Below are 21,241 nucleotides of genomic sequence, written 5' to 3' on the forward strand. Positions count from 1 at the left end.
TAAAAAAATCAATACAAGCGCTGAAGAGACGCCAGTGCAGCTTTAAATGACTGTCACCCTAATTCACCCCTGGAGAGCCAGCGAGTTATAGTAGAAGGTCGTTTTCTTTGGACAAGTCTCAGCGAAGGTCAGTGATGGGTTCAATTCCCACAACTTGAGTAGAAGAAAACCTTGAATGGTGTCTCTTGATGAAAAGCACCTCAGCTGGCTGGATTATTTTGAAATTGTATCAGTCAGGGCAGTGGGTGTTACCTATTCAGGTCACATGTCACGGGGGATGGAGGATGGAAGAGGGGTGGGGGCAGTAAGAGGGTCGAGTGGATCCAATAGTGGCACTGCCTGGCTGTCACTTTGGATTAGCTTCCCAGTGAGGAAAAAGCCAGTTTCCCCCTCTCTGTGTTGTGTCAGGGAAATGTCACGCTGCATGCGACTTCGTGTCAGCCCAGAACAACCATTTTGCCTCCAGTTCAGATTTCTAAATAAATGCTCACAGTAAACTCCCATATGCAAGAGAGACTTTGCTGTCTCAACCCATTAGGAAGTCACCAGATCAGAAGAGAAGTTAATTTTGCATGGCTGTTGTCCTCATTAAGAAGCATTACTGGATTATTTGACCCACCGTCTCATACAGTGTGATGATTGAGAGACTGTGCCATGACTTCTCCACCATTTCATGCACAGGTTTATTATTCATACCAGATCAAAAATGATACAGTTGTCATATTGGGGCTTGTCAGTAATTGCATTTCCCCAGTAAGGAAAATGTTCCATAAAGCTGTAGAGTACTTAGTAATGTGCATCTGTAAGTAATAATGTGGTAATATGTTTATTCTCTGGTTGCAGAATCAGAATGCAAAGATTACAAAAACACTAGAGTGTCTTCAACCACAACAGCAGGCCCCTAAAAGCAGGCCTCTAAGCTGGTTTTAGACAAAACACTGCCATATGATGTGTGTTGTCGGCGTGTTGCTTCGTGACACAATAAAAAACGTATTAGGAATTCAAGTTTGAGTAAGAGATCTGAATGCTTATTAGACACCAAAATGCTGCACAACAGGAATGACATTTATATTTACTCTTCACACGAAAAGCTCAGCTCAGTATAAATGCAAATATGCAAAAGGAAAACAGAATATTGTAATCATTAAATGTTGTATTCCACTGTAAAAAAGGCAGATCGTTTTAAGACATTTTAATCTCACTGAGTAGCAACGAAGTGTTCACAATACTCATCTCCTTAGCAGCTGTTGAGATTTTTACACATTCAACTGTTTCAACACCAACCTTGGTTTAATACACAGGTTTCAACGCTAAGGACTTGCAGACAATGAATAGTTTAATTCCCAAAACTAGTCTTCTTTGTTAATTTAAATTCCTAACCATATAAATCTGTCTTTTTCTCGCAACCATGGAAACCAACCAAGTAATTTCTCCTCCCTCCAAGAGTGAGAGAAATTCTACTGCAATGTGAAAGATGACCTTGGATGCTTTCTGTTTCTCTTTGTCCTCCATCAACACTTTTTCTCACTCATCTCCTTCCCTTTTATATCTCGCCATTGTCACTTCTCACTCTCAATTATTTTCTCCTCTTTTTGCCCTCTACCTCCATTTTCTGCATACATCCACCCCCGAACCTTACACACATACACCTCTCACTCTGTTTTCTGTCCACCCAGCACCAGCTAGAGAGGAAAGACAGCCAGAGCAGCTCCCAGCACAGTGTGTGCAGCCATCGCAGCGCCCACACCGATTCTCCAGGCCACCCACCCTCTGCCATGCCCAGTGAGGCTGTGGCTCCCACTCCAGCGGCCCCCACCCAGCCTCTGCCAGGCCTGCCCCCTCAGGACCCCGCAGATGGCACCCTCACCCTCCAGAAGAAGCCAGACCCCTTTAAAATCTGGGCGCAGTCCAGGAGCATGTACGAGAGCCGACGTGAGTAGAATCCAATTCTGATTTTTGAAATGTTAAGGTTTGCTGACTTTGTAGTTTAAAAGCTCAGCGAAGTTTATCCTCTAGCGACATTACAGACCTTTTAACCTTCTATAAGTGTGAATATAGCCGGAGATTAACTGGCAGGAGATGTTAAAGGGCTTAGTTTCAAGAAAAAGCTATCAATTGTGTAATGACCTGCCTAAAGAGCTGAAGCTAATACCACACAGTTTCTTTCAAGATATGCTTTTATGTAAGGATTTAAAAAGGAACTTTTGCCAAAGTGTTGGATAAGAAGGAAGATACATATAACTATCGTATTTCAACTGTATATATGAAAACTAAAGCGAGCAGCATGTTAACTTAGCATAAAAAGTGAAACCAGAGGAAAACTGATAGTCTGCCAACCAGACTCTGGTAAAAAAAACACAATCTGCCATAACAGGACTGTTGGTGCAGACTGTTTCTGGCTGTAAAGCTGCTGGTGGGAGGGTTTTGTTGTCTTCAGACTAAGCTTTTTTGTCCTGTTACTTTAGCAGCGATACATTGAATTGGTATTGATCCTCTTATCAACTCTCTTCAAAGATGGTCAAAATGTTGATTTATTCCTTATCTTTTGCACTTTTTCTGGTCTTTGCCATGTGTATTGTTATTTTCTTCTGCCTTTTTATTAAGGTATTTTTTAAATGACTCTGAGTTAAGCACTGTTAATGGTTACTGTATGATTTTCAGATTGGATATGGAGGTCAGGAAAATATGATTAAACAGATAATTGCTGTGAGGAAACTTTAAAAAGTATAATGTTCACTGATTGGATGAACCTTTTTGATTTTAAAAGATTGACATCAATTGAGGTGGTTGTGCTTGGAGTGCTAAATAAATCAGTTTCTTTCAATTGTGGAGAAGTTGCACTAAAAGACTAAAAGAAGCTGTGTATACATTGTGACCACCACAGGGCACATCTCTGCCTTTGTGTGTCCTTTTTGTTTACTAAACAATTGTGTGCTTACTGAGTCACAACTGATCGTGTGACAAAAGGTGCCTCCAAGAGAACAATGTCCTTGAAAACACACAAGTGCTTGCATGTGTGTCGTACTGGCTTTCTCTCGACTGAAAATAATCGTCACGTTAAAAAACCCAGTAAAGGGACAAGACACACTTTACCTTTTTTTAAATGCACATAGAAAACGGATCACATTTACATTATCAGCAGCCAAAAAGTTTGTCTTGTGCCCTTTTTAGTCACTAGAAAAACAGAATATCCAAAACTGGAACACTAGAAAGTAGGCAGCCTCTCTGTAAGACTCCTCAATATCATTTGCAGTCATGGCCTACTCCTGCATTATTCATAGGGAAACACTGTAAGGGTATCAAACCACTTATTTTCTCTTTCTGAGAGAAGAGCGTAGGAGAAAGAGGAAGGATCTTCCCAAATAACGGGTTCACCGACTGTTCTGAATTACATCTTTCAGATCCCTTGTACTTGTACCTGTAGTGATATTTCAAAAAAGGATACAAGGTCTGTATAGGATACATCTGTGTTTCCAAAAACACAAAAAAAAATATCTTTGTGTTGATGTCTATAGTAGGTGTGCTGTGTTAGCACATCGTGATTGTTGCCGTCACTTTGCAGTGTTGGTTAACAATCATGGCTGCCTGTAGAATCTAGGACTGCTGCTGATTAAATATTAACTGGGCCCACAGAGGGCTGCTTTAAGCTGCGGCTGATTGGTGTATCTGTTTGATAACCCCTGAAGGAGCTGTAGCCCCTTTCTGAGTCGGCGGAGGAGACGCTGTGAAACAAGAAAGGGAGAAGGAGACAAAGAACGACAGAGAGGCTAAAATTCTCTGTCTGTATTTCCATGTGCATGCTGCCACATACACGTGCAATAGTGATTTGTGATTCCATGCATCCATTGAGTGCAAATATACAGAAATATTTCAGTGCCAGTACAATGTGACTGAAAGGTGAGCTTTGGGAAATTCTGCTTCCCAATGTCATCCGTCGCTTGATTTGGCAGAAAGCTGCACTGTCAGTTTGCACTTTGTTCACTAATAGACACTGGACAGTTGAGGGTTATTTACTGTACTGTAAGCTTAACTGTAGCAGTTAAATCCACACACAGTTTTCAGGGGAACTGGAGAGCTGAAGCTCATGCATTCTCAACTGGCCTTGCGTGGCAGCCGTGTCGACAGCAGGAAGGAACGGTCGGTGCCTCCTGTGCCGAATGGCCCTGTGGGTTGAACAGACAGACACCAAATTGCCTGTGTCCTCCTCCACAGTCTGCTCTGTCCACAGTGAGATGCAAATGCAATGGGGGGTTATGCATGTAAGAGCGTTTGATGGTGAAAAGGAGAGAAATTGGTTAAAGTGAAGCTACGTATCCATGTGTGTAAGAAAGGTTCAGTTATACATTTGGGTTAATAATAGGGATCGCTATTGAGTGTGTTTTCAGAGCGCAGGCCGTGAGTATTATGAGTTCACAGCATGAGACTTTGCAGCCTAATTTGGGGTCTATAAACGCGAGCAGAAGGAGTTTTATCTGTGTTGTGTTGAGGCGAGGGAAGGAGCAGCTGTTGACCCTGCCTGCTCTCATTCTGACGCTAATAGAAAAACAAACACCTTGTTGATCAGCGATAACACAACTGGATGGACACAAAATGAGAGGCAAAACATATTGATTTAGAGCAACAAGCATTAGTGATTAGCCTACATAGATGCTAATCAGTCAACGCTGAGCAGAAGCAGCAGGTCTTTGGCAGATTTGGTGGTTGAACTCCATGGGGTCCCCTAACTGTTGGTCTTGTGTATTTCAGTGCCAGATTGCCAGGAGCAGGACATTTTCCTTTGGCGGAAAGACACAGGCTTCGGCTTCCGTATCCTGGGAGGAAATGAGCCCGGAGAGCCTGTAAGTATGCCCTCCACTTTACCATTAATGGTTTAAACAAGAGCTGAAGATTAAAAATGTTTCAAATGTACACACACTCATACACCCCATCCTCAATATTGCTGATCATTATTTATAAATATCTCTTTTGCTTTGTATGCTTCCTATTTCTATAAGAGGTTCCCTGCTTCGTTGGTTCTCCTCTTCCTCCTTTTTCTGTGCCGAGTCTGCCTTCAAACCACAGCAGCAGAAAGTCCTTTCTCTCTGTCTAACTGGAGCTCGCTCTCTTGAGGATCATACAGACAGCTTGTTAGGAGAAGCAAAGGCCTTACCCACAATCCCTCTGGTTGTGCGCCATATATTTGTCTTAAAAGGAGCAACTAAGAGGGAAACAGGAAGGCAGATATTGAGGAAGAGAGGGAAATAAAATGGCAGCAGGCTTCAAGACTACCCCACAGGAGTTAGTACTTGTTGTTAGTGCCAAAAGGTGTTGCATGGTAGTTATGTGCTTGTTTCTGTCAGAGCCTGTGTTCACGCCCACACAATGCCTAAAGCACACAGGCTTCTCCATGGTCCCAAAAGGCTGCTTTGGCCTTCTTTGATTCTCTTGTCAGTTACAAATACCTTGAAGTAATGCATGAGTAGACTCAGAAACGCTGCTGGGTTTAACAGACTAATTTAAAATCAGAAGAAGATAAGTCACATCAAATCAATTGAATTAACTGCAGCATAATGACTCTTAATAAGCCATGGATCAGTACCATAATTATAAAAGCTCCTTGATTCACACCACTCTGTCAAAAAGAATTGCACATTTTTTTTTATCAGAGAATATCAATTTTTTGGTTTTAAATGCATGACCCTAATAATGTAGTGTTTTTTCTCTAAATATTTTCTCCCATCCCATATTGGTTATTTGTTTGAACCTACAGTGACCCATATTCACCTTATAGACAACATGAATTACGTTGTTACTTAACAAAACTAAGAAATCCTTCACAATATGCATTGCGTGTGTTTTCCTCTTCCAGATCTACATAGGGCACATAGTGAAGTACGGGGCAGCAGATGAGGACGGGCGCCTGCGGTCGGGGGACGAGCTCATCTGTGTGGACGGCACGGCGGTGGTGGGCAAGTCTCACCAGCTCGTGGTGCAGCTGATGCAGCAAGCCGCCAAACAGGGCCATGTCAACCTCACTGTCAGACGCAAGTCACAGGGATTTGGAGGTGATGAGAGTTTAACATGGAGCAATGTGTAATCATACCTGTAGCATGCAGGCTCACACGCATATTATGTAGCCATCAGGATGTACAACAAGGGGTCAATAATGTGACACTATTACTGGACATAAAATACACATCGTTTTCACACACACATGTAAATAATATGTACACATGACCAAATATGTATACATGTTCATTTTCATTCATTTCTTATCTTATAGTTATGTTATCATGTAATTGTTATCTTTGATTTCATCCTTCATTTTATTAATCTGTGCTATCCTGTTTTTCAATTTTACCCTGTTGCTGTTAAACTACTGAATTTCCCCACGGGGATTAATAAAGGTCCATCTTATCTTATCTTATCTTATCTATAAACATAAAGACACTGCTTCCTCTGCTTATAGAACAAGATTTCTGACATAAATACGTTAATGAAGTGTTCAAGTAATACTTTTCTAACTAGTTGGATTTCTTCCCCCCCCATCCCCAGTGTCAAAAGGGGAAGGTGAAGTTCCCCCGTCGCCGGCCTCCTCCCACCACAGCAGCACCCAAGCACCCAGCCTGACGGAGGGCAAGCGGACCCCCCAGGGGAGCCAGAACTCTCTGAACACCGTCAGCTCTGGCAGCGGATCCACCAGCGGCATAGGCAGCGGGGGTGGAGGGGGCAGCGGGAGTGCGGTGGTACCTGCCTCCCTGCAGCCGTATGACGTGGAGATCCAGCGCGGAGAGAACGAGGGCTTCGGTTTTGTCATCGTGTCGTCTGTTTCCAGGCCCGACGCCGGCACCACATTCGGTAAGTGAGACACGCTGAGCTGGAGCTAATTGAGATTGACAGCGACTTGAATTAAGTTTGACATTCAAATTAATTTTGTTTACTATAGCCAGACAATTTAGACTTTGATCCGACTCGACGATTAGATTGTTAGGGCATTTGTAATCTGTATTGGTGCACGTTACGTGAAAAGAGTTTTTCTGAAGATCCTTATTTCTGTCTGTGATGAATTTACTCTCAGACTGTGAGCAGCATGAACAAACAACTATAAAGCAGCAATATCCCTTAGGGTTCTTTAAAGCAATAACAAAAATACTTTCAAACTTTAAATGTCTTAAACTATACCCCTGCAGTGTTTTGCAGAGTGCGCCAAGATCATTCAGAATGTTTTTAATAACACATAGAATGCAACTAAACATCCATTTCACAATTGCACTGTCAAAAGTATGAAAGTAAGAGAGTAGACTAGTACAGATGATATACATTTTTATCATTATATTATCTTTTCAGTACTTCCATGCAGTTTATTCACAAATAAATAAATAACTCAACCTTAATCAATCAAATCAGAAAACCATTTAAGATGACAGATTATTAAATTAAAATGTATTTTTGGCTGGAAAAGAATACTTAACTATTGTGAGGATGCGCTTCCGAAAAATCACACTTTTACAGTATAGGTGCTAATGTCTCCTGACAATCAGATACCAAACATCCAATAACATTAAGACAAGTGAGATAAAATAGTCTTTGATTTCACTCAATTCAATTGATGTTGAATTGATGTTTTCCCTTTTTAAATCAAATCAAATTCAATGCTTTCTGAGCCTTTTGTAGACATGCAGAACATGAAGAATTGTATCTCCAGAGTCAGAGCATGAACAGCCTTATGCAAAGCTATAGCAAAGAACCACGTCCACAAGTATATGAACCACTGAGTGAAATGATTGATGCCATCTTGTGGCAGAACCACAATATTAAAAATAAATTGAATTTACTCCAGTTTATTAATAGCAGGCAACTGGCATGTGACAGGAGTGAGCTTAATGCCACAGACCGAGGTCACAAACCTACTATGATGAGCTTAGGGATAAAGAAATCTCCTCATGTGTGGAACACGCTCCCTCAGGATCAGGCTGGTTGCAGCTTTATCAAAACACCATCATCACAGACTCATGCCTCACAGCTGCCCTCACCAATTCATTCAGCATCTAATAGAAGTCTACTCGGCACACTCCGTAGCTGTCTATACCATTTACGCGTCACAATAAAACAACAGAAATAAAGTTGGTCAGGAATTGATGAGGAATTGCAGATGTCCTCCTGAAACAAATTTGGTATTAACCTCTGAATGATGAATGTCCGATAGCAATGTCATGCCCTTGTATAGTAAGCCATTATGATGATGTACTGTGGTGTGTCAGAAGCAAATCGCAAGAATGGATGAGACGTTAGCAACACTGACTGCCCAGAGAAAAATCATTGATCCCATGGTCTAATGTTGTTACTCTGCAAAATGCAAGAATTAATATGTTATTTATAGTGACACCAGAGAGAGTGCAAGTCAACAACCTTGTCTAAACGTCTTCTAGTCCTTATGAGATTCCAGTTTTTGCTTTTGCTTCACTGCACTCCCATGCTCCATCACTATTTCTCTTGGGACGATGAGATGAATGGATTAAGGGCTTTCATGTGCTGATCTTGGATCTCTCTATAGCATCCTGCGCACACTCTCCTAATGGATTCAAACCATGTGGGACTCGAGCTGAAATCTGACAGAGGAATGTGTATTACTAAAAAAAAAACACAACATGGCTCTGAAGATTCTTCCATCATGATTTGTCAGTCTCAAGATGAACACAGCAGTTTCAGCTGGTTCAATCTCCCCTAGATCATGGATACATAAACAATTTTTCTTCCAGTCCAGCAGGGCCCATCCCCCCTCTCATCCCTTCCTGCTATGACCTGGGGTTGGGGTTGTGCTTAGCAGATTGAGCATTAAATCCTGGCTACGTGGCACACCCTGCAATGTCCCACATCTCATTATTTAGATAGAGTGACAGGATACAAACGCATTTTTCAATCAAGACTGAGGGGAGGGTAGCTGCAAACTGAGGTGATGTAATAAATATGGATGATGCAAAGATTCTGGATGGAAGATGGGAGCGCAGGGAGGAGCAGAGATAACGGGAGAGAGAGAAGAACTGGAGATCCTCAGGGACTGTTCAGACCTGTGTAAACAAGATGTGCAGTATTGAACACCGTCACTCAGGTGCAGATGTATTTCTTGCAGTTGACCACATGACTAGCGCCATATGCGAGCTATAGGCTGCACATCTCACATCAGAGTTAATCCTGGGGAATCTTCATCATTTTTCTTTGAGCTGGTTAAGATGCCACAGCTCAATAACCTGAACAGCTCCACTGCAGCAGCAATTGTGTGCTTATTGATCCCTGGCGGGGAGGTGTAGTCATGATGCTGCGACCAGTGTATTGATAGGCTGTCTAGCTTTAGCCACCATGGACCCTGACTTATGATTCACAGCCCATTGATTTATACGTCAGATAATACGGGCAGAAGAGAGATCCTGAATTTTCCCACTGAGCCAATGAATTTGTATATGACATACATATGACATACAGTCGGATCTAGTTTTCTGCATGAGCACTGATCCTTCATGTTTTCTGAGACTGAATTGGAACGTGGTGATTTGGATAATTAACTTTTCCGTTTGTCTCTTTCTCCTTGTTTTCTTTCTGTCTTTTCCTTTTTTCTGAAATCAATACAACCAATAAACACAATCAATCAAATCATCATCACACACTCTTTCTAACACAAACAACTTACACGCAAACAAACATGCATGTTTACATAAAAGCTGGAAATGCTTGTGTGGCCATGCCCCACAAAATAGGACGCATAATCGAGGGCAGCCCGGCGGACCGCTGTGGGAAGCTGAAAGTCGGGGACCGGATATTGTCTGTGAACTGCTGCTCCATCACCAACAAGTCACACTCGGACATCGTCAACCTGATCAAGGAAGCCGGACACACAGTGTCGCTCAGGATCATTCCGGGTGATGGTAAGGCTTTTGGCTTCTAGCCTCACATGGCTGTTCCATAATGCAGCATGATGTGACTTATTCATGGAAGTAGTGGGGAGGAAAGGGCACCGCTGCTTTTCACAGGCAAGAGCACTTTTCATCAGGGTGTGAACCCTGGTATCTGGGAGAGTGAGTCATAGGAGGAAGGTGAAGTTGCCCCCAGAAACAACTGAAGCACATCTACAAGTCTTCTCTACATTCATGCTTTTTGTTTTATTTCACTGCTGCAATATTTTGTCAGTATGAAAGGACTTAAGCACTGCTCAAACGTCATCAAGGGCTTCCTGTATATGTCAATATATTTAGCTTAGGAAAGTCAATAGAACTGCATAATATCAGAATCAGCAACCTTAAGCTCAATATTTTGTGTGCAATCTGTCTAGTGCTGTAACAAGTGTCAGGGTGCTTGTTACTGGCTTAGCCACTGTTCTACCAATGAAGACTCTTGAGAGGCGCTGCACTGTAATAGCCTCCACAGACACAGAAAGTGAAGCTCAATTAAGACCGGAGTGAGAGACGTGTGAACAAACTCCGCCGCACACATGTTCACTAACTTGCTTGTGTGTGCTCATGCAGGATGCGATGTATCCTAATAGAAAACATGGTATGGCCAAGTAAAATGTGAAAGATGGCATTTATTGGTCCATCTTATTCTCATTTCAAATATCAAGAACGATGTGTAAGGCTACAGCAAACTGTTCACCTCAAAGAGAAAGCGTGGTGGCCCTGAGGAAGTCATATTTTCTTGAGAGTAATGAGGAGAGAGTGAGTCAAGGAACCTGAAACAAATGTGTCCCGCTGATTTTCTAGCCAAACATAGACAGTGCTGTACTCCTGCCAATGTCAGTAGATACTAATGTGTGCAGCAATGTTCTTGCTTGTGATAAGATGTAACTATAAATTATGCTGAAAGGAAATCATGAGGGTCTTTTTCCCATTTACTGCTGTTTTTCTTCCATGAGGTTGGGGCCAGTGCTGTCCATGAGCAAATATGACAACATCACAGGCAGTTAGCATCAGGCTGAATAGAGTAGCCTGTGGGCTGTTCAGTCGACTCTTCTGAACAGTAACATTTTGTTTTCCAGAGTGTCTTTTGAAAACACAGCTGCTGGGCAAATGCATTTAACAAAAGCAGTCACTTCATTTTAGTTCAAATGTTTTTCTTCTTTAATGTGTGCGTGCTTCTTTGCAGAATCTTCCAATGCTTCTCTGCTGACTAACGCTGAGAAGATAGCTACCATCACCACCACACACACACCTCAACAGACCACAGAGTCCAGGTAGGTGGAGATACATCTTTGTTGAAAGTATTATTTTATACAGGACAATGTGTATTCATGAGTTTCTCTTTTTCAAAAGGAATAACTCGAAGTCGAAAGGAGCTCCTCTTCCTCCACCCATACAAACTCAGACAGCACAGGTAAGAATAGATGTTTTCATTACCACCTATCAGTCAGGTACCATAACAAAATATAAAAATGAACAGAGGAAATCTAGATAAATAACCAGTGTTTTGCCAGAAGATAGAAAGGCCATGAATCTACAAACAAGTAATATTAAAGCTCCTAATACTAAAAATATTTCACAATATAACAAAGTATCAATTAATGCCATCCTATAAAGGAATGAAGCATCTTAACAAGGCACTCTGCAGTTATGTATGCAGCAGTGTTGAGCAGCGCTCTTTAATGACAGTCTTAACATAATGACAAGGTAGTAAGCCTTTAGGTTTCTACGTCAAACTGGGTATTAAGGTTCAAAATTAAGTTTCCCTTACATTGCCTTTAGCATCCTACTGGTTATTTACATTTGAACTCACATCTAAATTTCATTGATGTCTAAGTAAGGATGTCATATCCTAAATACTATTTGTCTTTTACATATAGAAACACAAATAACCATATTCTGACAAATATTACATCTTCACTAACTGTTCCCTACATGTCTCAGATGTTCTACTTGCATGATATTATCTGTAGCTTGTCCGTCCTTCTCCTTTCAATTGAGCTTTTGCATATTCAAAAAAAGAAGAAAACATAGGCGTGTGGCGCAGTGGATAGACCCTTGGTGTTGGGATCAGGGGGTCACAGGTTCAAACCCCACTGTAGTCAGCATGTCGTTGTGTCCCTGGGCAAGACACTTCACCCCAAATTGCTCCTGTGGGGATTGTCCACTGTATTGAGTATGTAAGTCGCTTTGGATAAAAGCGTCTAACAAGTGACATGTAACATATACAGTATCTATTCCCATGAGAGAGAAGTTTCATTGTATATAAATCTGATTTTGGAAGAGATCTCACTTCTTTTAGGAGGGAACTTTTGAGGAGTATGGTAAGGTTTAGGCCCAGCCCTTGTGATGCCCTTGCTAAGTGATCTGTACTCTGCTCACAGACTCATGTGGCATTAATTATTCATTCATTCCAGTGTGTTGTACTGCCATTGACATTTTGTGAGTTTTTGTGGGACATGGCTTGATTAGTCCTGAAGTGTGGACTCACCTTTTGACTCCATTGTGCACCATGGATTAGTCACCCCGCTCTCGTCTCTCTGTGACTTATCTCTCCTTTTCTGTCTCATAGGATGCCGAGTTCTACTCTGTGGACCTTGAGCGGGACGGTAAAGGTTTTGGCTTCAGCCTGAGAGGAGGGCGGGAGTACAGCATGGACCTGTATGTCTTGAGACTGGCAGAGGATGGGGCTGCTGTCAGAAATGGAAAAATGAGGGTATGAAACCATTCAAATCTGCATGTGTCACTACTTAGTTTATAACTCTCGTTTCTCTCTTCTATGAATCTACTCATCCATTAAATAGCTATGACAATAACTTGGCCTCTCCCTTGTAGGTAGGAGATGAGATTCTGGAGATTAATGGTGAGAGCACAAAGAACATGAAGCATTCACGTGCCATTGAACTGATCAAGAACGGTGGTCGGCGAGCACGCCTCGTCCTCAAACGGGGAGATGGATCTGTACCTGAATATGGTAGGTTAACAGGTTGACATGTGTTTCTCTTCCTGTAAATAACACTACTTATGTCAGCCTTGAAATCTTATTATTGTATAAGCTGTACACACCGCAGACTAGAATAAATCCACTTATCTGCTTAGTGCACCAAAGGGACAAATACTGTCTTTCAAAAAGAAAAACATTGATTTTCAAGAATTGCATTACTGTATATGATAAACATTTAACAGAAAGGCACTTTATGAACTATGGATTTAATGTGACCTGTCATAGTGTCAGCACAATACTGAGCTGTCAAATGTTATTGATCAATGCAGGAATGGCTGCCGCTAAAGCTTGTTCAGTGATTTATACTCTGTAGTATCTGTAGTAGAGATCTTTTACAGCTAAAGTAATATTCTCTCCATAGAGCTGTATGCCCGGCTGATGGATTATTCCTCTCACTGTTTGAGTCATATTGTTGTATTTGTCAGCATTATTTTCTGGTGCTTTCCTTCTCTCAGATGGATTTGTGATACAGTATAAAGAGTTGTGTTTCTTTGTCTTTCACTACAAACCCTTTCTTCTCTTTATCAAGATGCACTGTAAAACAGCCTCTTGTCTGTTTTATTTGTTTTCTCCTCTCTATATCCTCCTTTCTCTCTGTCTCTTGTTGCTGGGCTCTTCCTCCTCTCCAGCGATGATGGCTCCTCATCTCGCTGTTGGTACAATGAGGAATGACAAGATGGGAGAGCCCTGTTTCTACCTAATGGGCCAAAATCAGACCACGGTTTGTAGCCAAAAGTCTGTCCCAACTCACTCGCCCTGTCATCTTTTTCCTTTCGATTTGATCCACCCTACCTTCCAGCTCATACCTACCTGAATCCCACTCTGTGTGTGTTTGCGCGCAGGTGTGTTGACAGTGTGCATGCTTTATGTCGTGTCATGCCTGAATTCAACTTAATTTAACTTAAATCTGTACACACACAAACACTCCCCCAGCCCCACACCAGATGATTTGTTACTGGGACTAATGTAATGCCACCTCCCATGCTGCTACCATAGCAACCCGTCTCTAATTTGGCAGACCTGCAACCAACACACTGTTTTTTTGCTTTGAGTTTGTTCCTCCCGATGATGCACCATTTTTGTTTTGAATGATTTCCTAGGTGTCTGCTGTGCCATTGATAACCCCTGCCCTACACTTGCCGATGTGTTGCACCTGCTGTTGTTGCTGACATCACCTTGTGTCTCCGCAGCCCTATAGAGAAATCATATTGAAGTGATTCATCACTTCAATACATTTGATGTTTATAGATCAATTTAGATAAGCCTGATTGTTTCATGGGATATATACTCAGTATATGAAAGAGCACATGTATGCATGACATCCATAAATCTCTGCATTGATTTGCTGTCATGTCAATGCGAGAGCACACATGAACCAACAAGGAAAGCCATGTCTGCTGAATACAATACATGTCAAATGTTGATGTACAAGTATTCCTCAACCTCATTCATCTAATAAGGTATTTCTAGTCAACAAGCTCCTCTTTCTTTCTCCCCTCCTGCAGACGGCAGCAGTGACGGGCACCCTCCCACACCCGGGGCACAAAACACTCCGGAAGTGAGAACGCTGCCGCCTAACAGCCGATATCACACCTCATTGGACTCCAGTTATCCACCAGACCTTCACAAACCATCACGCCAGGAGGAGGCTGCGTGTGGCCGAGCAAGGGACAGGGCTGGGTCAGATCAGATGGACTACCAAGGCCGGCAATTTAATCCCCACCATCATCACACCTGGAATAACAATCACAGTCAAAGTTCCCCCAGACAGCCGTCTCCAGAAGATGGTCACAGCAGTAGCAGTGACAACAAGAAGAGCCGAGGCCGCAAAGTCAAGAAATCCGATTCAGAGAGCGGCATCTCTAAACTCCTGAAGACTCTGAGGAAAGACAGCTCGGGGAAAAAGGCTGCAGCTGCTCAGAAACTGAGGGGGCGAGAGCTCTCAAACAGCAGCTCTACTTTGGACGGGAGGTCCCGGCAACGTCGCGGGTCCCTTGACCGCTCTCCAACATCAAAGCGTGCCCCTTCTCCCGATCGCCGGCGGGCCAAGTCCATGGACCGCAGGGCAGAGCGAGCACATCGCGACCGTACACCTGAGAGGGAGTACGACGATGGCGGGTTCCTTGCAGCCACCCCTGAACGCAAGTTCTACGAGCGGAGGCTCCTCAAGGACCCGCAGACGCCTAGACAAGTCAAGGAGGCCACCACCCCAGAGCGGACCAACAACAACGGGGATTCCTTGTCTCTTTCCAGGGGCCGTACATGTGAGAGAGCCACAAAGAACGGCAACCTCCTGAGAGACTCTTCGCCAGAGAGCAGGCAGGAGAGATTTCCGATGAACGGGACACCGGAGCGACGATACCGAGTTGAGCGGGACTCTTCCCCTGACAGCAACTACAGCCGGGAGGAGCTGAACTATGCAGCAGCACCCAGACTGAAGGATTACTACGGCATGATGAAGAACAACGCTGCACACAACAATGCTGCCTACAACAACACGGGCCATAACAATAACGCAGCAGGCCGCAGCCCAAACCAGCTCCCTGAGCCCAAGAGAAGGCTGTACAAAGAAACCCCCAAAGACCTCAGCATCTAGAGCAGAGACCCCCCTCGCCACTCTCTCCTCTATCTGTGCAAACTATGTACCATACACTGGAATTGGACTTTTGAGGATACTAACTCTTGTGCTTCATTTGGTTGACCGATTTATTTGAATGATTTGATTAACTTAACTACTTGTGATCCTACCCAGAGATTCATAAAACAGCAGGAGTACAATCCTATTATCAGTTCATACTGGTTGTTTCGTCATTGTTATAGTTATTTTGAACATAACAGAGGTTGTTGTACTATAATAAAAGGTATTGTATGTGCCTGCATATGAAATCAGTGATATTGCTTTTTGTAGGCATTGCTGAATCTAAATATTTGTTCCCTCAGAGGTATGAAACATGCTTCCAGTTGTGGTATCTTCTAACTACTAAGCTTGTTTTCAACTTGTTTTTAGATGTCTGTTCCATTCCTGAATTGCTTTACTGAACAAACTATAGCACAAGACACTGATGGTTCACAAGTGAAAGTCACGTTGGACTTCAGGCAAAAATCTAAATTTAAGATCTGATGGTGAAACTAGAGTGATAATTATATAATTAATATATGACTGTGTCATTTGCTCACTATTTATTTTTAATTTGGCACATATATTGAGCAAGCTCAATTTCTTGAGGACCAAGGTAGAAGTGCACACTGTACCTGGAAAAGCATGCTGTACCCTTACTTGTGTTGCATCCCTGAAATGTGTGGCAGCTCACCCTCCTTTGCCTAAATACACACACACATACGCTTCTAAAATTAAGAAAAGAGATCAGACAAAATTGGCAATGTTGTTAATTGATCCCTTGGAGGAGGATTTTAAAATAAAAATGAATACTCACATTGTTTCCCAGTTTGAACTGATGTAGCAGGGAAGTAACCTGACTTACTTTTAAATACAGGCAAAACGGTTTTGGTAGATTGTTGTGGAAAAATCTAAATTTGTTACTAAAAAAAAAATTAAATTGTACTTAATACGAGTCTGCATTTTGCCACAATACCAGCTTGAAGCTGCCATAAAATATGATTTTTCAAATATGCCAAAAAATAAATAAAAACACAAATGTGTAAATTAATCCTGTGCAAGATGCATGTGTAAATTTAAGTGTAGTTTAACCACTTTATCTGATAGGTCTGAGCGAGAATAATCGATAAGAAACATGCACTGTACTCCCACAGTAAGTGTTAGCCCTGTCCCCATGGTAACCACACTGCGCACCGACCACCTCCTGGGTCCTGACACAAAGAGCTGATGTGGTTTCTTGTGTTGGTAAATATGGAGTCGCGGTACAGGAGACGACCAATCTGCCATGCTGAGCCATGCTGTCACGCCACTGGAGTCTGACTGCTGCTTTATAATGTGTTTGTGTGTATTCTCCGTTTTATGTTTCATTAAAAAAAAACTAAAATATATTGGATAAACCACAACAAATGCATTGTTTGATCACTGTTGTCGCCATGGTACTGTATTAACAAAAAAGTAGAAAAAAAAGGAAATACATTTAAGAAGTTAACCTGTTGGCCATCACCTGTAAAGAATTTTCCAGTGTAACTATTAGGAACCTGTCAAGGATTAAAATGTTGCCTTTTTCTTGTACAAAAGAGACATTTATGAAAAACCTCAGCAGTGAGGAATGTGATATTGTGTTTATATCTCTGAAATGGACCTGATGATTTATGGGAAATATGTTAATTTACTCTGGATCAGGTATGTAAAGACATTTTAAAAGACTGTATTTGGTCAATCAGAAACTGTTTGATGGTTTGAATCTCTCTCGATGGTTAGCCTGCCTTTGTATTATAAAGCACTTGTATGCAGTCTGTGTTCTTCAAGCATTATTTCTTGCAATGTGCTCCGGACATAATGCTGTCTTCTGTGTTGATAAAAGCAGTACATGTATATGGGCCAATCTTTTTTATAAAACTATGCATATATAAATACTACATTGTTCATAGCTTTATTTGACCCATGAAGCTATACATAACATTAGTCTAAGTACAAGTAGATGTGGACTTATCCAGCTTCTTTCCTTGAGATGGATTACAATGTATATGTAGCTATCAAAAGAAGTCTGTGAATGCTATTTTTATTATCAAATAAAGTTTTCCATACAAATTCAAAAGGATTTCATATTTCTGCACAACCGTTTTTCAGTAATGTCTCTGGAGACACTCTGGAGAGTTTGATCAATCTTTTTTGATCAAATCACTCTGGTGTGTCACTCCTGGTCACACTACGTTTTAATATGCAGCTTTAGAGACTTTCTTTTATTGAAGATCGACACTGGAGGAGAATGTACTACATTTAATAATGACTGTACAACGGTTCAAACTTAAATCAAAATAGTAACATGGAAATGTAAAACATTCAAAGATGTTAAAGTATGGGCTGTCAACCGCATGGCTTTTCTTGTCTACAACACTGTCTCCCTCCTTACACTCCTGAAGGTATTATTTTGTTATTGTTACGATAGTAGTAATTGTTGCAATAACACTAATCATTCCACTGATACTTCATTACTTCAAATGGTGCAGTGTAATAATAATAATGATAGTACAAATTGACAGATTAATGAACACTGTTCCGAACCATACTAATATTAAAACTGGTTTTGAATGGTATTTTGCATGTGAGAACAGTAAAGTATAAGTTGTTATCCATCCAATACTCTTTAATTACCTTCATTAAAATGTTAGAGCATGTCTTTTTTCTTTTTTAGTTCTAAATTTAAGCAGCGAGTGATTGATTTTTTTTCTCCATTAAGCTTTACTTCAGACTGCTCTGAAGTATATCTGTATTCCATGAAAGCTCCACTAGTAAAATGGTTGCTATAGCTACACATGAAGGTCATTACTGGAGAGATCTTAGGGTTTGTTTTGCTCGAGTCTGGCATACTGCACAACCAGGAACTGAGCGGGAGAAATCACGGCATCACACAAGTTAACGTCTTTCATCTTAGTGGTACAATTTAACGCTACATCTGTGAAATATTGAAGCCATGAACCTGTGCAGATCTCAAGTGGGTCTCATTGATAAACTAACCGCAATATCTATCTAATATGCACATCTAATACAACAGGAAAACTGGTTGTTAATATGCACATCTAATACTCTAAATAGGTTTTCATCATTATTCTGAAAACTGATTGAGAAATGTATAACTTTCCCAAGGGTTCTTCCAAAAACTGATCCTTCAGTAACACTTTTCTCTAAGTCCCCCTAGAGGGCACTTATTAGCTGCCTGCCTAAGAACTTTGACAAAATAATGTAATACACACTACAGTATACAGCAAAGAGGACATATTTAAGTATTTTTTAATGTTTAAAGTATTTGTTAGCAATCATAACTGGTAGCACTTTTCTAAAGTTCAAGTATTTTGCATTTGTAAGCAAAATACAAAAATGTAACAAATGGTTTATTTCACTATAAACTGAATCACTGACAGCTCTTAGGACATTTTAAGAGTTTATTAATGTAAAGCATTATATCATATATTATACTCCCCCTGTGAATAAAATACATTGTACGTTTATAAGTAAGTCATTGTTTCCATTCCATAACCTTTGCATCAAGGTGTCTCTTGATAATACTGTTATCCGATAATCCTAATCTAATGACGAATATTAATCACATTAAATAAAGGTTAACTACAAAGTTGGTGTCACATCTATAATCATCCCTGATTAATAATGTCATAATCCCTTAGGGAGGCCAATTCTTAAATTCAAGGTGCCCTGTGATTGAAATAACACTAGGAGTAGCAATGCAGATGCCGCTACAAAAGAAATGTAAACGCTATTCTCAATATTTCTATTTCCCAAATATCCGCACCAAAAAGCTCTGTATCAGAAGAGCACTAGTTGTACTATAAAAGCTCTTTTGCCCCCCACATTTGAAATAAAACATGCAACAGAATGAGTCATTTGCAAAGTGCGTTTTATTTTACATTGCCTTGGTAACATGCGTCTACATTTAAAAATAAGCCAGTATCATATGATCCAACTGTAAAAGTTTTTTTCCCTTTCCTCTTGGAAAAAATACATTTTTAAGTTGGATATTCTGCAAATACAGAACAACTCTGTTATGGTCAGACCTTTCCTGCAACTGTCTTTAGGTTGAACCAATACATTTGTAAAAATACAAAAAGGAGTTATTTCTGTAGACGTTAGCCTTCAGTCGTTTTACCAGGGGAGCAGAAGTCTTCTTCTTGGATATTGGATCATGGAGCCTGTGTCAACGGCCCTTTTATGCAGGAGACACCGAGCTCGTGGATACAGACGAAGCCTCGGTCTTAGTAGAGGACGCTCCTTCCTCCTCCTCAAATGGATTTTTACCGCAGCACAAGGTGGTGATCATGCAGTGGCGGAACTGCTTGTTCATGCAGATGTAGATCATTGGGTTGTAGACGGCTGAACTCTTGGCAAAGAAGGCCGGGACGGTCATGAAGAGTGGTCCGAATTCAGCTCCTTGATTGCAGAAGATCCACCAGGCCGTACTGGCATAGGGCAGCCAAGACACCAGGAAGGCAACGACCATCATTACTACCATCCGGCTGACTTCCCTCTCAGCCCTCTGGGTGGTCTCAGACTCCTGCTGGGCAGCAGCAGCCTCTTTGACAGCACAGAGTAGACGGCCGTAGCAGAAAGAAATGATAACCAGTGGGACCGTGAAGTGGCAGGTAAACATGTAGATAACAAAGGACTCATTGTTGAATCCTTCTGCACGTGTGTAGTAGTCGATTCCACATGAGCACTGCATGCCCTCAGGGATGTAACGAGACCAGCCGACAAGAGGGGGCACAGCACAAGCTAAAGCCATCGCCCAAGCCAAGCCCAAACCCATGATTGCGTGATCCTCCCCGAAGCGGAAGCTACTGATGGGCTTGCAGACAACGATCCACCTTTCAACAGCCAGGACAACCAGTGACCAGAGGGCAATCTCACCACCAAGGGTAGCAAAGAATCCTTCAAGATTGCAGCCGAGGCGTCCTAGGACGAAGTAGCCGTGCATAGAGCTGTACATGGTGGTGGTGAATCCTCCGAACACCATGAAGAGGTCAGCCACGGCAAGGTTCAGCAGGATGTAGTTTAGAGGGGTACGCAGCTTCTTGTGTTGGATGGTGACGAACAGAGTGAGGAAGTTGATGGGGAAGCCAACAAGGATGAGGAAGAACATGTAGGCACCCAGGGCGGCGAAAGCTGCTGGGTTGACAAGGTAGTACTGAGGGTATTCATAAGGATTCCTGACAACGCCAGTGGTGTTAACCATAGGGATGTAAAAAAATGGTCCCTCTGTCCCGTTCATGTTTGCGGCTTGCGGTTTCAATCAGCCCTTCAGTTTTGTTTCTTGGATGGAGAGGACCCTGCTACATATGGATCCTGGTGGCCAAGGTCTGGCTTTTAAAGGCACACCTTGGATTATCCATTTGTATGTCTGTCAGCATAACGTGATTTAGGCCAACGTTAATATCTAATCCAGCAGCCACTGCAAACATATCTGACAACTCATCAAGATATCAAGGTTACACCTGCTCATGCATATTATGGAGATATTGATAACTGCTTTTTTAAGTACCTCATGCTTAAAAAGTAATCTTTTCATGTGCATTTTATTTAAAAGATACTATTTAGGGCTACTTTTTCTGGGCACATAAAACAGTCGGGGTCTCCCAATATTTGCATGATTTTCCTTCAGATGCTCCCAACTCCCAAAGCGAA

The 21,241-nt window shown here is 41.7% G+C and overlaps 2 protein-coding genes across 10 annotated transcripts in view; one reads left to right on the forward strand and one right to left on the reverse strand.

Annotated features, from left to right (window-relative positions):
- Window positions 1–17,464, forward strand: part of LOC117479536 (membrane-associated guanylate kinase, WW and PDZ domain-containing protein 1-like) — an 88,471-nt gene extending 71,007 nt beyond the window's left edge. For 7 of the 9 annotated variants that reach the window (XM_034126562.1, XM_034126564.1, XM_034126563.1 and 4 more), the window contains 10 exons: window positions 1,677–1,932; window positions 4,747–4,838; window positions 5,849–6,044; window positions 6,535–6,837; window positions 9,696–9,899; window positions 11,113–11,200; window positions 11,280–11,340; window positions 12,499–12,642; window positions 12,762–12,900; window positions 14,436–17,464. In XM_034126562.1, coding sequence (XP_033982453.1) covers window positions 1,677–1,932; window positions 4,747–4,838; window positions 5,849–6,044; window positions 6,535–6,837; window positions 9,696–9,899; window positions 11,113–11,200; window positions 11,280–11,340; window positions 12,499–12,642; window positions 12,762–12,900; window positions 14,436–15,526 — 2,574 coding nt within the window. In that variant the 3' untranslated portion in view covers window positions 15,527–17,464. The remainder of the gene's footprint in view (window positions 1–1,676; window positions 1,933–4,746; window positions 4,839–5,848; window positions 6,045–6,534; window positions 6,838–9,695; window positions 9,900–11,112; window positions 11,201–11,279; window positions 11,341–12,498; window positions 12,643–12,761; window positions 12,901–14,435) is intronic. The other 2 variants (XM_034126565.1, XM_034126571.1) reach the window with 1 other exon arrangement.
- A 1,996-nt stretch (window positions 17,465–19,460) lies between these two features.
- On the reverse strand, window positions 19,461–20,828 carry LOC117479537 (rhodopsin). The gene has a single exon (XM_034126572.1). The coding sequence runs from the start codon at window positions 20,826–20,828 to the stop codon at window positions 19,770–19,772; it is 1,059 nt and encodes a 352-aa protein (XP_033982463.1). The 3' UTR covers window positions 19,461–19,769.
- Window positions 20,829–21,241: the final 413 nt, after the last annotated feature.

Source organism: Trematomus bernacchii, unplaced genomic scaffold, assembly GCF_902827165.1.
Source record: "Trematomus bernacchii unplaced genomic scaffold, fTreBer1.1, whole genome shotgun sequence".
In the NCBI taxonomy this organism is placed as follows: domain Eukaryota; kingdom Metazoa; phylum Chordata; class Actinopteri; order Perciformes; family Nototheniidae; genus Trematomus; species Trematomus bernacchii.

Bases quoted from the DNA above. Each gene is read 5' to 3' on its own strand.
- LOC117479537 (XM_034126572.1), bottom strand. From the start codon at position 20,828: ATGAACGGGACAGAGGGACCATTTTTTTACATCCCTATGGTTAACACC.